Source organism: Juglans microcarpa x Juglans regia, chromosome 7D (assembly GCF_004785595.1).
Source record: "Juglans microcarpa x Juglans regia isolate MS1-56 chromosome 7D, Jm3101_v1.0, whole genome shotgun sequence".
NCBI classification, from domain to species: Eukaryota; Viridiplantae; Streptophyta; class Magnoliopsida; order Fagales; family Juglandaceae; genus Juglans; species Juglans microcarpa x Juglans regia.
Genome location: NC_054606.1, coordinates 11,485,842 through 11,505,081, shown reverse-complemented (window position 1 = coordinate 11,505,081; position 19,240 = coordinate 11,485,842). Strand labels below are relative to the sequence as shown.

Here is a 19,240-nt window from a genome sequence, read left to right as displayed (position 1 = left end):
GCATGATAAAAATTGTGAAAGCCAGAGCAAGTAATTGTAAATGCTATCGGTACTTGCACTCTTCATATAATAGTACGCTGATCATGATTTCTTGAGTACTAAAAAATAATATATCTTAAAGAAATTAAAAGAAGAATATTTTAGTCACAAAATAATTTTATAAAAATAAATTCATAAATTGAGGTGATTTTATATTTTATATGTCAAATTATAAAGTTATTTTTATTTTAAAATAAACTTATTGTCTCATGATATGAAGTCACGTCAATTTGTAAGTATAGGACTTCTCAAATCGAAAATATTATATGCATTTATATATATATATATATATATATATATATATTTTGGTAAGATTTTATTATAACTAGCCCGAAGGAGATCCCTCAATTTGGGCCGGCTTTGCTACATGATTTCAGTAGGAACCTCGTATGTTTTGTCCAAATTCAATGAGTTCAAAAACATGAATTCAAAGTCTTGTTATTGGTAGCCATTTTCCAAATCAGTAGGAGCTCTAAGTGGACCAACATTGAGAAAATGTATTCCTCGAATTCTCGCCTATTGAAAACTAAAGTTGCCACAAAACGTAAATTCCTTCTACGCGTACGGACCACCTAATTTTTGGTTGACATTGCGTTCCGGACTGGTCCTCATGTTAGCTTTTGTCCAGCAGGCGAATTTCAAAACAAAACATAAAAATGAATATAATTTTTATAAATTTTAAATTAAAAATTATATTAAAAAAATTATTTTGTAATATTTTTATTCAATTCTTTCTCTTTCATTTTTCAAAACTTAATTAAGACATCTTCACTAAAACAATTTCATTATAATCTCAGAAAATTTCCATATACTTCAAAGTGTCCAAATATGCCCTTAGAGTTGGTTGATAAAAAAGATAGATTTATGAAATGGTCCACGTAGGGCTAGTTTGGACACTTTAGGTTGTGTTTGGATGTTGAAGTGAGTTGAGTTAAGATGATAAAATATTGTTAGAATATTATTTTTTAATATTATTATTATTTTGAGATTTGAAAAAGTTGAATTGTTTATTATATTTTATGTTGGGATTTGAAAAAATTGTAATAATGAGTTGAGATGAGTTGAGAGATATTTGGTAACCAAACGAAGCCGTATTATCAGATATTTGATTAAACATCACTCGAATATAAAATATTTTTTAATTTTTTCTTTTAATCATTATCAAAACACAAAATCTAATGCAACTTTCTTAAACTTTCTAACAAACTATAAAATAAAAAAATACAATTTTCTCAAATTTAAAAAAAATAATAATATTAAACAATTATATTAAAAAAATTAATTTTATAATATTTTTATTTGATTTTTTCTCTTATTTTTTAAAATTCAATAAAATATCTTAACTCAAATTATTTTACTTCTATTTATAAACTATTTTATTACTAGTTACAAATATTTTGAAATTTTTTAAATATTCAAATAAGCCTATTTCCTTAATATCTAATATTAGAAAATAAATCCTTCAAATGGTTATAAATATTGTAAAATTTACATAAATGTATCTGAAATATATAAAGAGTAGGGTTAGGTTGCCGCCCAACAATGACCGCTGGGCGTGCCATTTAGCACAATTTTACCTATTTATTTTTTTATTTTTTTCATATTTTTAACATTTTTAAATATTTTTAAAAAATAAAAAAATACACTAATATATTAAAAGTCACTTTCTTAATTATTAAGTAAAAAAATAAAAATAAAATAAAATATATAAACGGTCAAAATAAAGAGTCAAACTCGGACAATATATTAATATTTCTAGATAAGATGGTGGTGTTTCACGAGGTGAAATATGGCCATGAGCCACAATTTTATACTCTGAAAGGAGCAGATCGAGCAGAAAGAGTACTTTGATGCAAATCGTTGGTTTGTTCCACTCATCTATCTAACTGTTACATATATATGTACATATATGTTTCTTGTCTACATCATGAAGGTCTCCAGGTCGCGGAACAAGATTTTTTTTGAGATGTGAAAATAAGATCATCTCAATTAGTAAGATATTTTTTATAAGATCAATTTATAAAAAGAGGCCCTTTTTTTTTTTTTTTTTTTTTTTTTTGCCTATTTTGAGATGTGAAAATAAAATAAAATAAAATAATTGAGAATGTAACATCTTATTAATGACTAAAAAATAAATACAAGTATGAAAAGATTGTGGTGAGAATAAAAGGAACCTAGAAAACTAGTAGGAATTAGTAAGATTTTTGGTAGGTCAATTTGTCTTTATATCGAGCACATGCATCGACAAGAAAATTATGTAGAAAACTAGGAGTGTGCAAAAGCCCGATAAACCGAAGGGTCCGATTAAAATGATCCGACCCGACTCGACCTTTTTGGGTTATTATCTAATCGGGTCTCCAATCCGACTAGGAACGGGTTGAGTGTCAACCCGTCCGTATAAAAAGAAACTTAGGGTGAGTTTGAATGTTGAAGTGAGTTGAGTTGAGATAATAAAATATTGTTACAATATTATTTTTTAATATTATTATTGTTTTGGAATTTGAAAAAGTTGAATTGTTTATTATATTTTGTGTTGAGATTTGAAAAAGTTATAATGATGAGTTGAGATGAGTTGAAAATAGTTCATGTTCCAAACGAAGCCTTATATACTCAAACCCTAGCCACGCAAATGTTCCTTTCAGTTTGTTCAAGTTCCTCTTTCCACTCAAATTGTCCAAACCTAGTTGCAGAGGAGCTAGGAGGTATGTATCAATGGCACCCAGGAGAATACCAAGCCTTGCAGTTAAATAAATCCAAGTCAGCCCCCACACCGTCATTTGACCATAGTCTCCGAAGTTAGAGCTATATGTCATCTCGAACCGATCAACTTTCTTCTCCGGTTTGTTTTCGATCAAAACACAGTCCATTTGTGATTCCCAATTGTTTTTTCAGGTCTCCGGTAAACAGTTGCGTTAAAATAAATATACAGAGGTTATATACAAAAAGACGCGATTAAATTAAAGGAAGTGTTTTTCCCAAATAGAAAGAAAATAAAAAATTAAATAAAAAGAGTTTCTTATGGAAAATACTTTGTTGGTGAAGGGAACAAGATCACCAAGGGAATTGACAGGCTTTTGGCTCAGTCGGAGGACGGCAGGGCTTCCACGATCAAAGTCGTTGATCTCGTACTCATGCACTCCGAGTTGGACAAAGCAAAAAAGCCATGTCTGGACTATACGCTGTTGCCAAGAGTTCAAGACTGCTTCTCTCTCTTCCTCTCCCGTGATTTGTGATTCTGTAATTTCTGTAAATAAGTTATTTATGGAAGCAAGGAAGACTAAACGATGTTGTTTTTAAATGCCGGGCCATACGGGTTTGACCCGATTTGATTTTCTTCGGGTAGGGTCGGATCGAGTTGGCACCTTAAATGAGGATAGTCGGGTCAGGTCGGGCACAAACCCGGATGAAACAGATAGGGTTGCAGGCGTAAGAAAACAATCTATTTGAGAGGGTCGTCCCGTCAATGGATCAGCTTCGTCCAGATCAAGGTCTCCTCGATCAATCTGCATGGGACCCCCTCATATTTCATTCATGAGAAATTCTACGTCCCCACCGCGGCCTCGCGGCTGACGTAGAATTATTTAAAAAAAAATAACAATAACCCAATGAATCAATTACAATTCTTAAAAAGATGGGAAAAAAATAAAAAAAAGACAGATAGACAGAAACAAAATGAAAGCCGAGGGAAATGAAACGGGTCATCTTTGTTTTTGCCTAAGCTGTCAAAGCTCGAGCTGTCTTCTCCGGAGCTATCTTCTCCTCTTCTAGGCCTGAGCTTCGTTTTCAACCAAGCTTTGTCTTTTTGGTATGTGGCTTCTATGCTCTTGCAAGAGCGAAACGAGAGAGTGTGAGTGAAGTATTCCGCCTGTGGTCACCGTTGTGGGTGAAGGATTCCGATTGTTGCGATCGTCATCGTCACACAGTCCAGATCTTTGAGTCGCAGTTGTCGTCGTGGGTGGGAGAGAGGTCTGCAGTCGTCGTGAGAGGTCTACTGTGATTTGAAGACTATGGGGAGAAGACGATGGGGCGGGGGGAAGACAATGGCTTCTGTGTTTGTGGGGATGGAGGTTTCGATGGGTCGAAGACGAATGACTTCAAGAATTGTCTTTGATTCATTGGGTTTCTATTAATTTTTTTTTTAAATAATTCCACATCAACCACGAGGCCGCAGCGGAGATGCATGCCGGTTGCCTATAGAATTTCTCTTCATATATATAGTCTGACTCGTGACTCTACTCTTTCCACTACATACACTTGTCTATTGATCTTAGTCATGTGCATACATGAAGTTGTGATTTGGAAATTGGTAGGGCATTAACATTAATGTAGATGCTCCTTCATCCATAATAACGTACATATCTTCCCAGAAGTACATATCTCCAGAACTTTATCTCACACAGAGAGTATCTGAGCGCGGAAACACAAAGCCTAGCAATGAGAATGCGTAGGTTTCTACACATGCATGAAGAGCTTTTCTTTTTTTTTTTTTTTTTTTTTTTTTTTATTTAAAAAAAAGAATTTCCAAAACATCAAAGTCTGAAACGTAGGAATATATTTTTTTTTTTAATAGAAGATGGTGATAATAATCTTACAATTTTATATTTAATTTTTTTTAATAATTTTGAAAAAGATAGATACAACATGCAAATCCTATTGCATTAAATGATGTACATTAGCAATATGGTTCAAGTTAGCATTAAATGCATAGAGGACCATACACAGTGTCTACCTATTTTTGAATTGTAAAAGATATTTAGATAAAAAAATTATAAAAATCCTAATCTGCTTAGTTTATTATATTCCTCAAAGCGGAGAAGACATGATTAATTTGCAAACTTGAATGGCAGAATTTCAAGAACTGACCAAACAACAACAGATCAACAACCGGCCAATTCATAATTAGAAACATTGGGCTTGGGCTTATTAATTTTTTTGGGTCTACCTTACCTTAGACTCTAGTCTTCATTGGGCCTATTACTTTCTTTCTTTTTTTCCAACAATTAGGGCTCGTTTGGATAGGGAGATGAAATAAGATGAAATGAGTTAAATAAAATATTATTAGAATATTATTTTTTTGAGATTTTAAAAAGTTGAATTGTTTATTATATTTTATTTAGAAATTTGAAAAAATTATAATAATAAAATAATATGAAATGAGATGTTTTCTGTATCCAAACGAGCCCTTAAGTCAATACTCCTAATATAAAATATGAAAGCATTATTGCTATTATTAAATCGGAGTCAACAGTTCTTGCATGGTATTCGATTTTATACTCAGGAGGCTTAATTGCATATTCCCAGCGTATTGCTGTTATTGTTGGGCCTATATTTATTAAGTCCAATAAAAACCCACAAAACGGCCCATTAAAGAAAATACAAGCCCAATAAATTCATCTTCCACGCCGTGTTTAACAAGTTGGATAAAATCCATAATTGCAAAGTAGCCACACGAAATTGGGGCAGGGACCCAGCCAATAAAATTAATGTTCATGTTACGTCTCCCAACCACCCTTCAAATCTTTTGATGCTTTCCTTGTATCAAGATTAACTGACTTAACTATCAGGAGTGTCCACCCATTAGGGCAATCCCAACAAACTCTTTTGATTAATAATCTCTAATTTTTACATGCTCTTGATCCGATAACTCGAGGTTGATGAAGAAGTTCATCAATAATTATTATTGTTGTTGTTGTTGTTATAGTAATGAATCTTTGATAATTCATGTGAAGCTCGAGTTCAACCTTACAAATATAAATAAAGATAATCAAATTAAATTTCAAAGCAATGGCGGCGATGAAACGATGAATATGTTGCATTTATATTGAGCAATAATGTAGAATATTGTTGACTTGATCAATTATCCTCAATGAATTAGTTGAAATTTATTAAGCAAAGGGGTCAGATGAGTTCCACCTTATAATTAAGCTAGGGTTGAATATTACCTCAATTTTTCATGATCAACCTATAAATATATTCACAAGAGATTACTTCTAACAATAATTTAAAAGACAAAAGTCGTGGTAGAAAACATTTACGTGATAAAAAATATATATATATATTAAAATTGCCGCATGAAATTTGAGGATTTGAGCACATGCAATAATAAATAAGAAATAGATCAGTCTCTGTCAATCGTGGAGATGAGATGTAAATTAAATTAAGTTTTCCACCCTCCAATAGCAAGATACTACTTCATAATTTGAAATACTAGAAATACATAATTTGAAAGATTAGCAATATATAAATAAGCTTCCATCTCTTCACTACAAGAAAATTACTTATTTCTGATAAGTTACTTTCTACGAAAATGACTATTTTCTGCTATAATAAGTATGTTTTCATCGTAAATTACTACAAAAAATTACTCATTTGTGACCAATTAATTCTAACGAAATTACTATTTACAACTAAAATTAGTTGTGAATAGTTTTTTGGTAGCAATAAATTAGTCACAAATAATCAATCATAAATACTCGTTTTTCTTGTAATGAATCAACTTCCCCAACCCCATAACTAGGGTTGAATATTGCCTCAAACTTTCATCATCATGAACTCCCCTAAGTAAGAGAAACCCAGTTGTGAACTGAATTGCTTTCTTAACATGATGACATGTCTATCTTAACAATTCAATATTGAATGGCCAAGTTATTAACTGATATACCAACGAGCGGTCTGCAGGTCATCAAGCTCTCCGGTTACTCTCTTCCATCCATTTTTTTAATTTGCTCATGACTACTTCTGTTTTTGTTTTTCAATTATTATTATTACATCACTCGTTTGAGCGTCGAGATCATGCTCGCATCACTCGTTTCATTATTGTGGGACCATGAAGAAACAAAAAGGAAAATGATAGGGATCCCATAATGGATCCGACAATAATTTTTTTTATTTAGTAATTAAGAAACTATTTTTATAGTGATGTTATAAATTTTTTAAAATGTTTAAGATAATTAAAAAAAATACATAAAATGAAAAGAAAAAGAAATACACATCTCGGGAGAAATTTTCGATAGCTGTAGTACTGCGCGCTGTAGTGCCACCCAAACAAGAATCCTTACATCTCCTACTTGCAAATTATATGTGTACATGTATTATATATATATATATATATATATATATATATATGTATATATGATCAGAGGTGTATGCTGAATATAGTATGATTTAATTTGTAAGAGGTAAGTGACGTAGATGATATATATATATATATGTGTGTGTGTTTTTCGTACCAACTTATAAATATAATTTTTTTTTAAAAAAAAAATTAAACCAAGAAAAACCTTGCTAAAAATAAAAAAATCCAAAGACTCTCGGTAAAACTGTCTTTCCCAGTTAAATTCATGAAAATTAATCAACCTTTAGACCGAAACTTTTTACATGGGTCATTTAGCAAAAACCTGGGAGGCTGGGATGATGGTCAAGACATTTTTTTCCCCCACGGTCCACAAGATCAGGAAAGTAAATCATGCATGGGGCGCATGCATTTAAGACGAACGGAAAGTCGTAGACAAGGGGCCAAGAAAGTCAGAATACATCTCAGTTCAGCTCATGAATTGAAGTGCTAATATTATATCAATCATTCGTCCGAATGTGCATGAGATGTGGCGTTAAATGGGTCGCTAGTTTTGCATGCATAGCACCTGTTTGATAATTCGTCGCCATGGCATCCTTGACGACGGACGCGTGCGTACGTGCATTAATTACATGAGTGGCCTGCAGGCATATTGCAACCCACTGACAGCTACGTGCCTAATTAATTATTTGCTTATCATGTTAATTGTGGAGTATAAATAAAACTTCTTTCTACATTATATTAAGTACTAACAAATAATTGGGAGCAATTACACCGCTATCATGCAGTACTAAAGAGATGATCTTGAAATTATGATCTCACAAATTTGCTTGTTGGCATCAAGTTGCATCTCACATGAATGACAATAATTGAGAGCGTACTGGGATCGGTCATATATAGTACCGCTGAAGAACACTTCTATCATTCCATGTGTGAATAAGATGATCATAAAGTTGTAGGCTATTATATATGTATAAGAAGATGGTTACTCTATGAACTCAACATTCACGGCCTTTCCCCTATCAATCATATGGTGATTAATTTTATTCTTGGTCGTAGTAACTAGATCAAAATATTTAAGAAGCTTAGCATACTCATGTATAAAGCCTACCACCACTACAAGAAATGTGTCCAATTCCGGCAAGACCAATCGCCCCAAAAAGGTGCCATTTCAAACGCAATTGCTAATTTGCGTCTACTTTAGCCTGCCCCCAGGTTGCCGCAATTTCCCTGTCTTAATTGAGAAGTTGCAGCGAGAAACCAAAACAAGCCGCAACAACCACATACTTTGCGTCAACTTTTCTAGCCGCAATTATCATAATTACCAGCCGCAAGAAGTTTGTATCCTGTTCAAGTCCTAGCCGCAAATTGTCATAATTTTGCGGCGGTTTAGTCCCGTCACAAATGCTATTAAGATTTGCATAAGCAATTCGCAACATATTTGTATTGGTCGCAAATATTCTTTTGCCGCGCTATAGATTGCCGGTGATACTTTTTAGCTGTGACAAATTTCTAACGGGAAAAACATTAGGTTAGACGCAAATAGTTATTTGGCACGACATAATGTCGCCACAATTAAGAAAAATAATTTCGAAAATCTTATTATGATGATCGTTATAATCGCCAGAAATACTTTGTTCCGACGGTTTTAATGCCAGAAAAAGGTCTTTTCTAGCGACATATATATCCGAGAAATGTATTGTTTTTTTTTTTACTATTTTTTTTGTTCTTTTATTTTTTTTAAAAATTTACCACACAGAGTGTAGCCAATATTGGCAATTTGTAGTAGTGAAAATGTATTTTCTACCTGCACTAGTGCTTAGCATTATCTGTCAATTTATTGTAACCCAATTATGTTAAGATGGTTTAAATACTAATTCATCCATCATATTTGCTGCTTAAAAAAATCACTAAGTTGAAAATCATAAAAGCAATATAATTGGGATATCAAAATCTAGTTAGTGCATACAACAAATGAAAGAAGTGGATAACTTCATCCATTCATGAAGAACATACAGGGAGTACAAGCGCATGTTTGGTTAATCATACAACCTAATTTCACAGCCGTTCACGACAAACCCAATGATCACAGTAGCCACAATGTCATTGTTTATACATAACTAAAGATGCAACAATCTGTCAAGTACTTAATTAGTATTGCTCATCCATCTATCTTGAACAATTACCCAGGAACTAGTGCAACAAATATATATGAACCTCAAAAGCTGATCTCAACTTCCAAAATCACCAACTTTTTCTTGAGGAGCACTCCTTTTCCGTCCTCTTACAGTCTTGCATGTCTTCTAATTTCTACCAAACATGTGTAAAATATCTATGCATCTACAAAATACAAACAAAGAATATTGGAAGTACATCAGACGTACAACCTCTTTCAATAATGTCTTCACTACCACATTAATAAAAATACATTTACACCAACATGGCCATACATGCTCAACCATTCGTAGCCATGACATACATTGATGCTGAACATGATCCATGGAAGTGACCAAAGTAAACCTGCAAGCACAATAAGTAATAAAATAAAATATCCAAAACTATTAGTTCAAAATCAACATCAAACTACGTTTTTACAGCACTCCAACAAACACATTCATGTTATAAGGAATTCCATATGCCATCAATGTAAAACCATATTCTAAAATACACAAATCAGAATTCCAGTCCAAACTACAGAATTAAAGAAATAATTTACTAGCTTTGACATGATCTACTGCAAACACTCATGGATATATATCAACATTTCCAAACCAGCCTTTATAGAGACTTTAAACTCTATATCATAAGAAGGTTATCATGTGCATGAAAACTATCAGCCAAGATTTAACCCAAAAATTCCATATGTCATCAATGTGCAACCATATTCTAAAATACACAAATCAGAATTCCAAGCCAAACTACAGAATTATGGAAATAATTTTAAGACGTCTCATGATCTACTACAAACACTCATGGATATATATCAACATTCCCAAACTAGCCAGTGTAGAGACTTTAATCTCTATATCATATAGAAGGTTATCATGTGCATGAAAACTAGCAACCAAGATTTAACCTAAAAATCACAGCAATTTGTTTTTGGTATTGAGTTGGTTCAATAAGTTCCAACACTCATCTAATATATCTATTCGATTGAAAACTAGGAAGTGCTGACACCCAACCACTAATTACATCAATTAATTCATGCCTAAACACATTACTTGAGTTGTTCTTTAAACCGTTATATGGTTCATTTCGATATAACAATCCTTCCCAGCATTTGCCTCAAACCACCATGTGTATATTCAAATGAACCATTAATGCATGACCTTGTTATTGTATAAAACTGGTGTATGAAGTGAGGAAAGTAAATATTTAACTATCCATACAACTTGCCCACAAATTTAAATCTTTTCCCAAACCAATATGAAGTTTATGTATAGTGTACATCAAAATGTAAGTGCAGCAAACCAGCAAACTAGTAAACATTCAATTGCCCTGAAACTCCAACCTTCAAAGTTTAAAAGAAATTTGAACATCAAAATGATTCACAAAATACTCAAAAGAAAGCAATGGACATATGTTTGCATACACTCATCAAAAGACATGCCATTTTTTGCAACTTTGGACAATCTCATTACAATAAAAACCTACTCTACTCTTTGGTTTGAAGGCCCAAAATTGATCTGCAAAGAAATATTAAGACTCACCTTGATAGTTAACAATGGGTGCTTTCTTTATCCATTTTCAGGATGATTGAAGTAACAGGATCAACTAAAGGGATTTCCTATATTCTTTCTAAAAAAGGATGAGAAATACTTCCCGCAGTGGCCACCAATAAACATTCTGAATGCTATAAGGCCTAACGTTTTTAGGTTCCCCACCACTTACTCGTTGCAATATTTGGATTAAGACGTTATGCCACCATGAGAAAAAGGGATATGATACCTGCAAGTAATTCGCAACCCAATCAGTTAGATGCTCTACCCAATATTGTATTTCCATAACATTCCCCCAATATTGAACCACCATACCACATGTGTGATATCTACATTAATTAAACTTGGCCTATATATTGTAAAAAACATGCCCAGTTGAAAGAAAAGTTACCTATATAGAGCATACCATCTTTGGCTTATAACATTGGCATTGCACATCAACTATCTTTGAAGTTACATAGCTTCAACTTGACAGTTTTCCCAAAAGTTGCACCTAGCCCCACAAAAATCACACATCAACAAAAGGTTAGACAATTGTGGAAGGTTTGTCATCGCCCTAATCACTTTTTGATGCCAAAATATTCAAAAAATGGGCTCTTGTGGTTCTTGACAAGAGGTTATGTAGCTCCTTGAGTCTCTCTATGAGACTCTCCTTGAGACTGTCTTTCAGATATTAATGTAGTCATCAGCTTATCATATTCGCATTGCCGCTCCAAGAGTACCCTTATGTCCCCCCTTAGTTCATCTAATTGGCTCTTGTAATATTGAGCATCTTTCTCATGCCTTGCTACATCTTTCTCATGCCTTGCTGCATCTTCCTGATGCCTTGCTGCAGCTGCTGTGAGTTCTGTAATAACTTCATCATTGCAGTCTCTAGATGAGTCGGGAATAACCATCTCTCCTAACCCCCTCTCATACCCTGACCTGTGGCCCAAAACCTCTTTGAATATTGCTGCTGCAGCCTCTTTAGTGCGCTTCTCAGGCTCTAGCTCAGCCAACTTTCTGGCCATCTCATTCTATACAGAAAGAAAGACAGCGAGAGATTATTGACATCAATAAAGAGCTAAATGAATCCATCCTAGATGAAGATACATTTCAATACTAGATGAAGTGGTATTGAGAATCTCTTCAATACATTTAAATGTTATAAAAATACCACTAACGTAATTCTCTTCAGTCAAGAGAGTAACAAATTTTTCCTTTTTCTTTGACCACCGCACGTCTTTAAAGAAATCAACTAAATGACTATCAGTATCAGACTGCAAATAAATTGGGAAAAACTTCTGTGTAAGCAAACTAGAACTTACACAAAAAAAAAAAAAAAAATTAAACATTTATGTATGTAATAAGTATCTACCAACCAAAGGGAATTTAGATTTACCCTTAGTTCCATTAGGCGCACAAGTGAGGTTCTTCCAGCAATATGATTCATTTTTTGCTTCTCCCTATTACTACATTTATTCCGCTCGGATAGCCTCTGAAACTCATATTAGGAGAACCCATTACTAGATTTTCCATCATGCATAGGAATTAGAGGCGATCATGACAATAAAATTATTATGACCAGCACGTGAAATAACATCAATTGAAGAAGCATGTCAAACAATGTAAGACTCTCCTTACCTTAAACTCCTCGCTTGACCATCTCCCACATAACTTCACCCAATCATCTGGGTTCACCCACGATGGCCTATTCGCCAGTGCTTCTTCGGCATTCTCGAATGTCTTGTAAATCTTATGCAGCTCATACCGTATTGCATTGAATCTCTTCAGAAATGTCTTCATTACCATTAGTTGATGATTTTTCTTTGTCCAGTCTAGGATGAAATCAGCCTAAACATCACCAAGAAACCATTATATTCAATAAAGTAGACACACTAACTTAGCATTTTATCATGGTGGAGATTATTGGAAACCCAATCTCTAGAGTTCAATTGTGTAAAATTTCAGATGATACCTGAACACGAGCTACCAGTTCATCCTTCTCATTGGTTGGTACATCGTGCCAAGTAGCGTGACTAAGGTCGCTATGGTGCTTTAGTATCCAAGCAACCCTTGTTGTATACAACATAGTGTTCTCACAACAAGGGACTGTCTCCCATCCTTTATTTTCAAAGATATTTTTCCATATTTTCAGATTTTATCAAATTCTGTGCACTTAGATGGTCCGCGCACACATTTCCGCATAGGTACTTCTGAACATATAGGAATAACAAATATCACTTTATCATTAACAATAACATCTATTAAGTTCACAATACATATAATTTAAAATACCCTACTATCTATATTAATTAACATGACATGGCCTATGTATTTTACCAATATCATTTCTGCTAATTGAAGAATAGAGCTCGGCATTAGGAAATTGTGTCATTGGCACAACATCAGGTGGCTTGGTTGAGTCATCCGAGCCACCTAACATATCGCCTCTAAGGTTGAATGTAGAAATTGGCGTTGTGTTTTTAGGTTCTGTTCTGCATAACGATCTATCTTGACCACATGATCTTCCACCTCGGGGTCTACCTCTCCCTTTTTTAGTTAAAGTCATATCCTGCATACTTGAACTGATGTTAGGCATCACGACAAAATTTACACTTGTGACATTTCTAAAATGACAAAGATTTTTTACCGCACACAAGAAAACAAGATTATGCAGCTTTGGAGTATCAATGGCAAACAATTCACTTATCAGTCCTATTCTACCTCATTGCATTGTTTTGCAATGTGTCGTGGCTGCTGAAGCATACCCAGTAGCCCTCTGTTTGGGCTCTAAAACATACCCAAAATTTGTCTACCTCAATGCTTATAATCCTCTACTATCCCTTGTACTTCATCACTGGGCTATATGTAGGAAAGTCATCTAGTGATTAACATGTAGGAGCGCGAGACCATGGGGTTGAAAGTGAGGAGATTGGAAGATTGGAAGAAGGGGACCCTACCTTGCCTTGTTCGTATAGAAGTGACAAGATTAGAGGTACATGATTCATGTTGATGCATGCTGTATGCAGATAGGGAAGTCACTCTTTGCCCTTCAATTTCCTCAACTTGGCGTGCACTAGATTTCATCGTCGTGCGCACTACATTTCAGCTCCCGCCAATGAGAAGTCACTCTTTTATTTCCTTTCTAAGTGTAGCTTCCTGAAATTAATAAGAAATTAAATTTACATTTGTCACTCATAGACATTTTCAATATATATTATAGGATAAATGAAAGAGTGTAGCTCACTGAGTTTGTGATTTATTTTCATTTTTTAAAAATGTTTACAAAGTTTTTAAAGAATGTTTGAATAAAAAGGGAAAAATTAGATTAAACAACAATAAAATTACACTATCGGTAGATTTTTCTGTGAATTTCTTTTGTCGGAGTAGCACCACTCATATATTAGAATATTGAATACTCCGTCATTGGCCGGGTTTATTATTTTCATACCTAGCGTATATATTTATTATATAGTTATTAATGAACCATAGAGTGCTCTGAAACCATATTAGATGAAGTCAATATATTTAATACGTTAAGTTATTGAATTTCATTTATACATCAAGGTCTATACCAACTTCAATCACCATTATCTTTGTGATTGAACTGTTTGCATAAGTTGATGACGAGAATAATTAAAATTGATGTTTGGTTGAGGAAATAGAATCGTAAAAAAAATTAAAAATAAAAAAAATTGAATATGGTGTTCTTGCAAATGGTCTACTTATAACAAAAATCAAGAGAGCTATAGCATTGTCTACTCTAGTTATTATACACTCAACAACATATGAGGTAAAATACATTTCTTGGGGATGATTATATTACCAATTTATAATCCTCTAATAGAAAAAGGTTCTTAATAGCATCTACTAATTATTAGTGAACCATATATTGCTCTGAAACCATACTAGATGAAGTCAATATATTTAATACGTTAAGTAATTGAATTTCATTTATACATCAATGTCTATAATACCAACTTCAATCACCATTATCTTTGTGATTGAACTGTTTGAATAAGTCGATGATGGCAATAATTAAAATTGATGTTTGGATGTTTGGTTGAGGAAATAGAATCATTCAAATGTATAAAAAAAAAGAAAAAAAAAAGAATATCGTGCTCTTGCAAATGGTCTACTAATAACACAAATCAAGCGAGCTATAGCATCGTCTTCTCTAGTTATTGTACAGTCAACAACGTATGAGGTAAAATACATTTCTTGGGGATGATTATATTACCAAATTATAATCCTCTAATAGAGAAAAGTTCTTAATAGCATCCATTAATTATTAGTTGAAGTATTCCTTGGTTTGATTCTTCAATTCAATCTCTAGATGAAGATTTGATGGATGTTGTTTATAGAATGTTGGTTCCAAAAATCATAACCGAGGATTATGATAAAACTCGAAAATATCAATAAAATGTTTCACCATTTATATTAACAACACCTCCATCATTCAACATAGATTTTTTGGTGACAAGAGAGTCAACACTAACACCTGTGATTATCATCCCCAAGATTTGTACAGAATTTTGTGGATAACGGGACAAGTAATTCAATATTTCACCCTATCAGACCAAATGTCACAATCTTCATAAAATTTAATCATTTCAGAAAATATTACAGTCATTAAACCAGGATCACTTCATGTAGTACAAACTTCTTCATTACAGTCATTTAATCATTCCAAAAAATATTACAGTCACAAGTCATCCATCATCATTAATTTTACAATACAGGATCACTGTATGTAGTACTAGACTTTGACTACATTAGCTACTTCAGACTTCTTCAATCATCTCCTCCAGTAGCTAACTACTTCAGACATTAGCTACTTCATCTCCTTCAACATTAGCTACTTCAGACTTCTTCAAGCCTTTCAGCTCATCTAGGTCAGACGCAAAAACAAAGGACAACAAACATATGTAGTGGTCATCCAGCTCATCCAAGTTTCTTCCCCACACCTATATAAAAATTTGTAGTGTTTCGAGGACAACAAACATTCAAATGGTTATTAGAAAACCCATACAGCAAAATAGAAATTGAAATAATATTGGTATTGAAAATCTATACTAGATGAAGTAGCGAGGGAGAGCAATCTTTTCCCCTAGAAGATCACGCATTTTTTTTGCATGTTGCCCTTTGTACAGAATATTTAAACCATACCAGTACTTATATGACAACCCATAAAAAAAATTATTACAAATTCCAACACCTTTCGAAGATCATACTTACCAATATATTTAAGAAGTGCAAACTAAAGGGACTCTTTGATATGCTGCTAATCCTGCAACCATAATTTCAATACAATAATTAACGCAATATGTACATGTAGCAAGTGTATATAACTCAGAATATTTCAGTTATTACCTAATTCGAGTCTGTTTCATCATCAGTGGAGAGATCTTCACTTGTGCTGCCAAGAGAGTTGGAACTGTCATCCGAACATATCTTCTCTTCATCATCATTGATAAAAGGTATTTCTTGGCTGCTGCGATGCGCGTGGGCAATTAGTGAGGACGCATCCATATGTGTTGGGTCTACATCAATCCTGTGCAATGGACTAACTAGTCCATCGTCATCGACTTGGACTGGTATATAAGCATCTCCGTCATTTTCCTCTTGGTAAACATCAACGTCTCTGGAATCAGATTCATAATCTTCTATTAATGGGTTCGATGGAACGTCATAAACATTTTTGTTTCTCACCTTCTGCACCGCATACCAACTACTACCCAAGCCTGTATTTTGTAGGTAAAACACATGTGAAGCTTGGCATGCCAAAACAAAAGGCTCGTCCTTGTACCGTGATCTCGACATATTAACACTCATAACATGCTCACCCACACGTATCCCTCGTATGGGATCAGCAATGTCAAACCATTGGCACTCAATTAAGTAGACATGATGCCATCCCATATACTGTAATGCCAAAATGTCTTTTACAACACCATAAAACTCGACACTTTCTGATTGGTGTTCACCACTAACCAAAACACCAGAATTTTGAGTACGACAGAGTTATTCACAGTTTCTCGTATGAAATCTTATGCCATTCATGATGCAAGTAGAGTATGACACAACCCAAGGTTCAAGACCACACGCTAGTGCATATATATCTTCAGACACTTCACTGGGATTATTTTTATGCAGACCTTGGATCTGCGCAAGTGGAAAGAGGGAGAAGCATTAAGGTTTGCAAAAAACCAATAAGTGTAAAAATCTGATGGGAACAAGTGTATTGTTGTATGTACATACTTTGGACTTGAAGCAAGTTGGGAATTCAACTGTATGGCAACGATCGACGTTATTTGTGTGGACTTCCTTCACTTTGTTGTAGTGCTCACTATAAAGTACTTAGAATGGGTGAGTATATATAGCAAAACAAAAAAAAAAAACAAAAAAAAAAAATCGTAAAATGTTAGAAGAATCATAATTTAAAGACCTACACAACAACATTATCATATATACTTACTTGAGGTATTCTTCAAATTCTAGGCTGTTATTAAGCACATACCACTTGGCTGTCTTGAAAAGGTTATCATCTAGTTGATGACGTGTTGCCATACCCATCGGTCGCACCTTTTGTTGGAACACATATAGTCCATCTTGTACATTAGTCCCTCCATCATCAACATTTCTTTCTTATGGATTGAACCTGGTCTCAACTTCATGAAGGTACATGGAGCAAAAATTCAGGCATTCAACATGGATATAAGCTTCTGCTATTGAACCTTCTGGGCGCGCCTTAGTTTTAACATACCTCTTGAATTTACCAAGGTACCTCTCAAAAGGATACATTCACCTATATTGTACCGGCCCAGCAAGCATGGCCTCACGTGGCAAATGATAGGCTAAGTGGACCATTATATCGAAAAAATGGGTGGGAATACCATCTCAAGTTTGCACAGAATTAGGGTGATATCAGCTTGAAGTCGCTCCAAGACATCAAGCTTACATGTTCTAGTGCACAATTTATTAAAAGATGTATTGAGCTCAGTAAGTGCCAATCTAACATCGTGTTGTAAGTATTTTGCAATAGCTACAGGAAGTAGTCTTTGCATGAAGATATGACAATCATGAGATTTCATTCCCGAAATCTTGCAATAAGGAAGGCTAACACATCGAGATATATTAGAAGCAAAGCCATCGGGAAATTTCACATCATTCAACCACTTGCAGAAGCTTAACCTCTCAGCTCCATGCAAAGTAAAACAAACAGGTGCCATGGTAAGCTTATCTCCATCATGTCTAAGTTTTAACTCCTTCCTTATCCTTAGGTTGGAAGGGTCACGACGTGCATTAGGATGATCCTTGGTTTTTCCTTGAATGTTCATCAAAGTTTCTAAGATATTGTCACATATGTTCTTCTCAATGTGCATCACATCAAGATTATGTCTAATCTTTAGAATGGACCAATATGGCAATTAAAAGAAGATACTTCTTTTTGTCCAATTTAGCTCCTCAGTGGTGCGCTTTCTTTTCTTGGTAGCTTTACCAAACGTTTCATTTGGAATATTCTGCAGTTGATTGAGTATCTTTTTTCCCGACAATGGTATAGGTCCGGACCGATGGTCTTCATTGCCATTAAAAATACTCTTTTTCTTTCTCCAAATATGGGCAAGTGGCAAGAATCGACGATGACTCATATAACAATGTTTTCGACTATATGTCAACCACATAAAATCAGTTTGTTGATTGCATGTTGAACATATCATTTTTCCTTTAGTGCTCCATTCGGGGAGGTTTCCATATGCGGGAAAATCATGGATTGTCCATAATAAAGCTGCATGCAATCAGAATGTAAGGCCTACCACTGCATCATATGCATATACACCATTATCCCATAGATCCACGAGATCATCAATTAGCAGCTGCAGATACACATCGATTTCATTTCCAGGTGATCTTGGTCTAGGAATAAGAAGTGAAGTGATGAAGAATGGATCTTTCATACAACACCACGGGGGCAAGTTGTAAGGGACAAGTATCACTCGCCAGATGCTATAAGGTTTACTCAAATTGTTAAAAGGGTTGAAACCATCGCTAGCTAACCCAAGCCTAACCTTTCAAGCATCTTAGGCAAACCAAGCATGCTCTTTATCAAATGTCTTCCACTCCTCAAAGTCGGCAGGATGCCTTAGAATATCGTCTTAATTGACGCACTTTTCTTTATGCCATCTCATATCTACTGCTTTTTTTGTGACATAAACAATCGTTGTAACCTTGGCTTCAATGGGAAATATGGTACTTTTGAGGAATTCGTTTTTTCTTACTTCAATCGTCTATCCAACGTGAGACCTTACATTTGGAGCACTCATCTTTATCTTCATTTTCCTTCTAAAAAAATATGCAGTCATTCTTACAAGCATGTATTTTGGTGTAATTAAAGCCTAGGCCCCGCTCCAAGTTTCGCGACTCCTAA

General features: G+C 34.2%; 2 protein-coding genes across 3 annotated transcripts; both read right to left on the bottom strand.

Annotated features, from left to right (window-relative positions):
* Positions 1-12,411: 12,411 nt before the first annotated feature.
* LOC121238131 lies at positions 12,412-13,034 on the bottom strand. Its single transcript, XM_041134974.1, has 2 exons — positions 12,788-13,034; positions 12,412-12,663 (listed from the first exon to the last, which is right to left on the bottom strand). The coding sequence occupies exons 1-2, from the start codon at positions 12,899-12,901 to the stop codon at positions 12,412-12,414; spliced, it is 366 nt and encodes a 121-aa protein (XP_040990908.1). The 5' UTR covers positions 12,902-13,034.
* A 2,367-nt stretch (positions 13,035-15,401) lies between these two features.
* On the bottom strand, positions 15,402-17,116 carry LOC121240012. Of its 2 annotated transcripts, XM_041137442.1 has the most exons (5): positions 17,074-17,116; positions 16,366-16,977; positions 16,186-16,268; positions 16,051-16,102; positions 15,445-15,779 (listed from the first exon to the last, which is right to left on the bottom strand). In XM_041137442.1, exons 2-5 carry the CDS (start codon positions 16,732-16,734, stop codon positions 15,636-15,638), a joined length of 648 nt encoding a protein of 215 aa, XP_040993376.1. In that variant the 5' UTR covers positions 16,735-16,977; positions 17,074-17,116; the 3' UTR covers positions 15,445-15,635. The 2 variants fall into 2 exon arrangements, with proteins under 2 accessions (XP_040993377.1, XP_040993376.1); XM_041137443.1 differs by lacking the exon at positions 16,051-16,102 and having other exon boundaries at positions 15,402-15,779; positions 16,366-17,115.
* Between the last annotated feature and the right edge of the window lie 2,124 nt (positions 17,117-19,240).

Bases quoted from the DNA above. Each gene is read 5' to 3' on its own strand.
- LOC121238131 (XM_041134974.1), bottom strand. From the start codon at position 12,901: ATGTTGTATACAACAAGGGTTGCTTGGATACTAAAGCACCATAGCGAC. The intron at 12,664-12,787 runs GTATCATCTGAA...GGTGATGTTTAG, and splicing joins AACTGGTAGCTCGTGTTCAG to GCTGATTTCATCCTAGACTG.
- LOC121240012 (XM_041137442.1), bottom strand. From the start codon at position 16,734: ATGGGATGGCATCATGTCTACTTAATTGAGTGCCAATGGTTTGACATT. The intron at 16,269-16,365 runs ATTGATGTAGAC...ATGATGAAGAGA, and splicing joins TAGTTAGTCCATTGCACAGG to AGATATGTTCGGATGACAGT. The intron at 16,103-16,185 runs GTAATAACTGAA...TTATGGTTGCAG, and splicing joins ATGAAACAGACTCGAATTAG to GATTAGCAGCATATCAAAGA.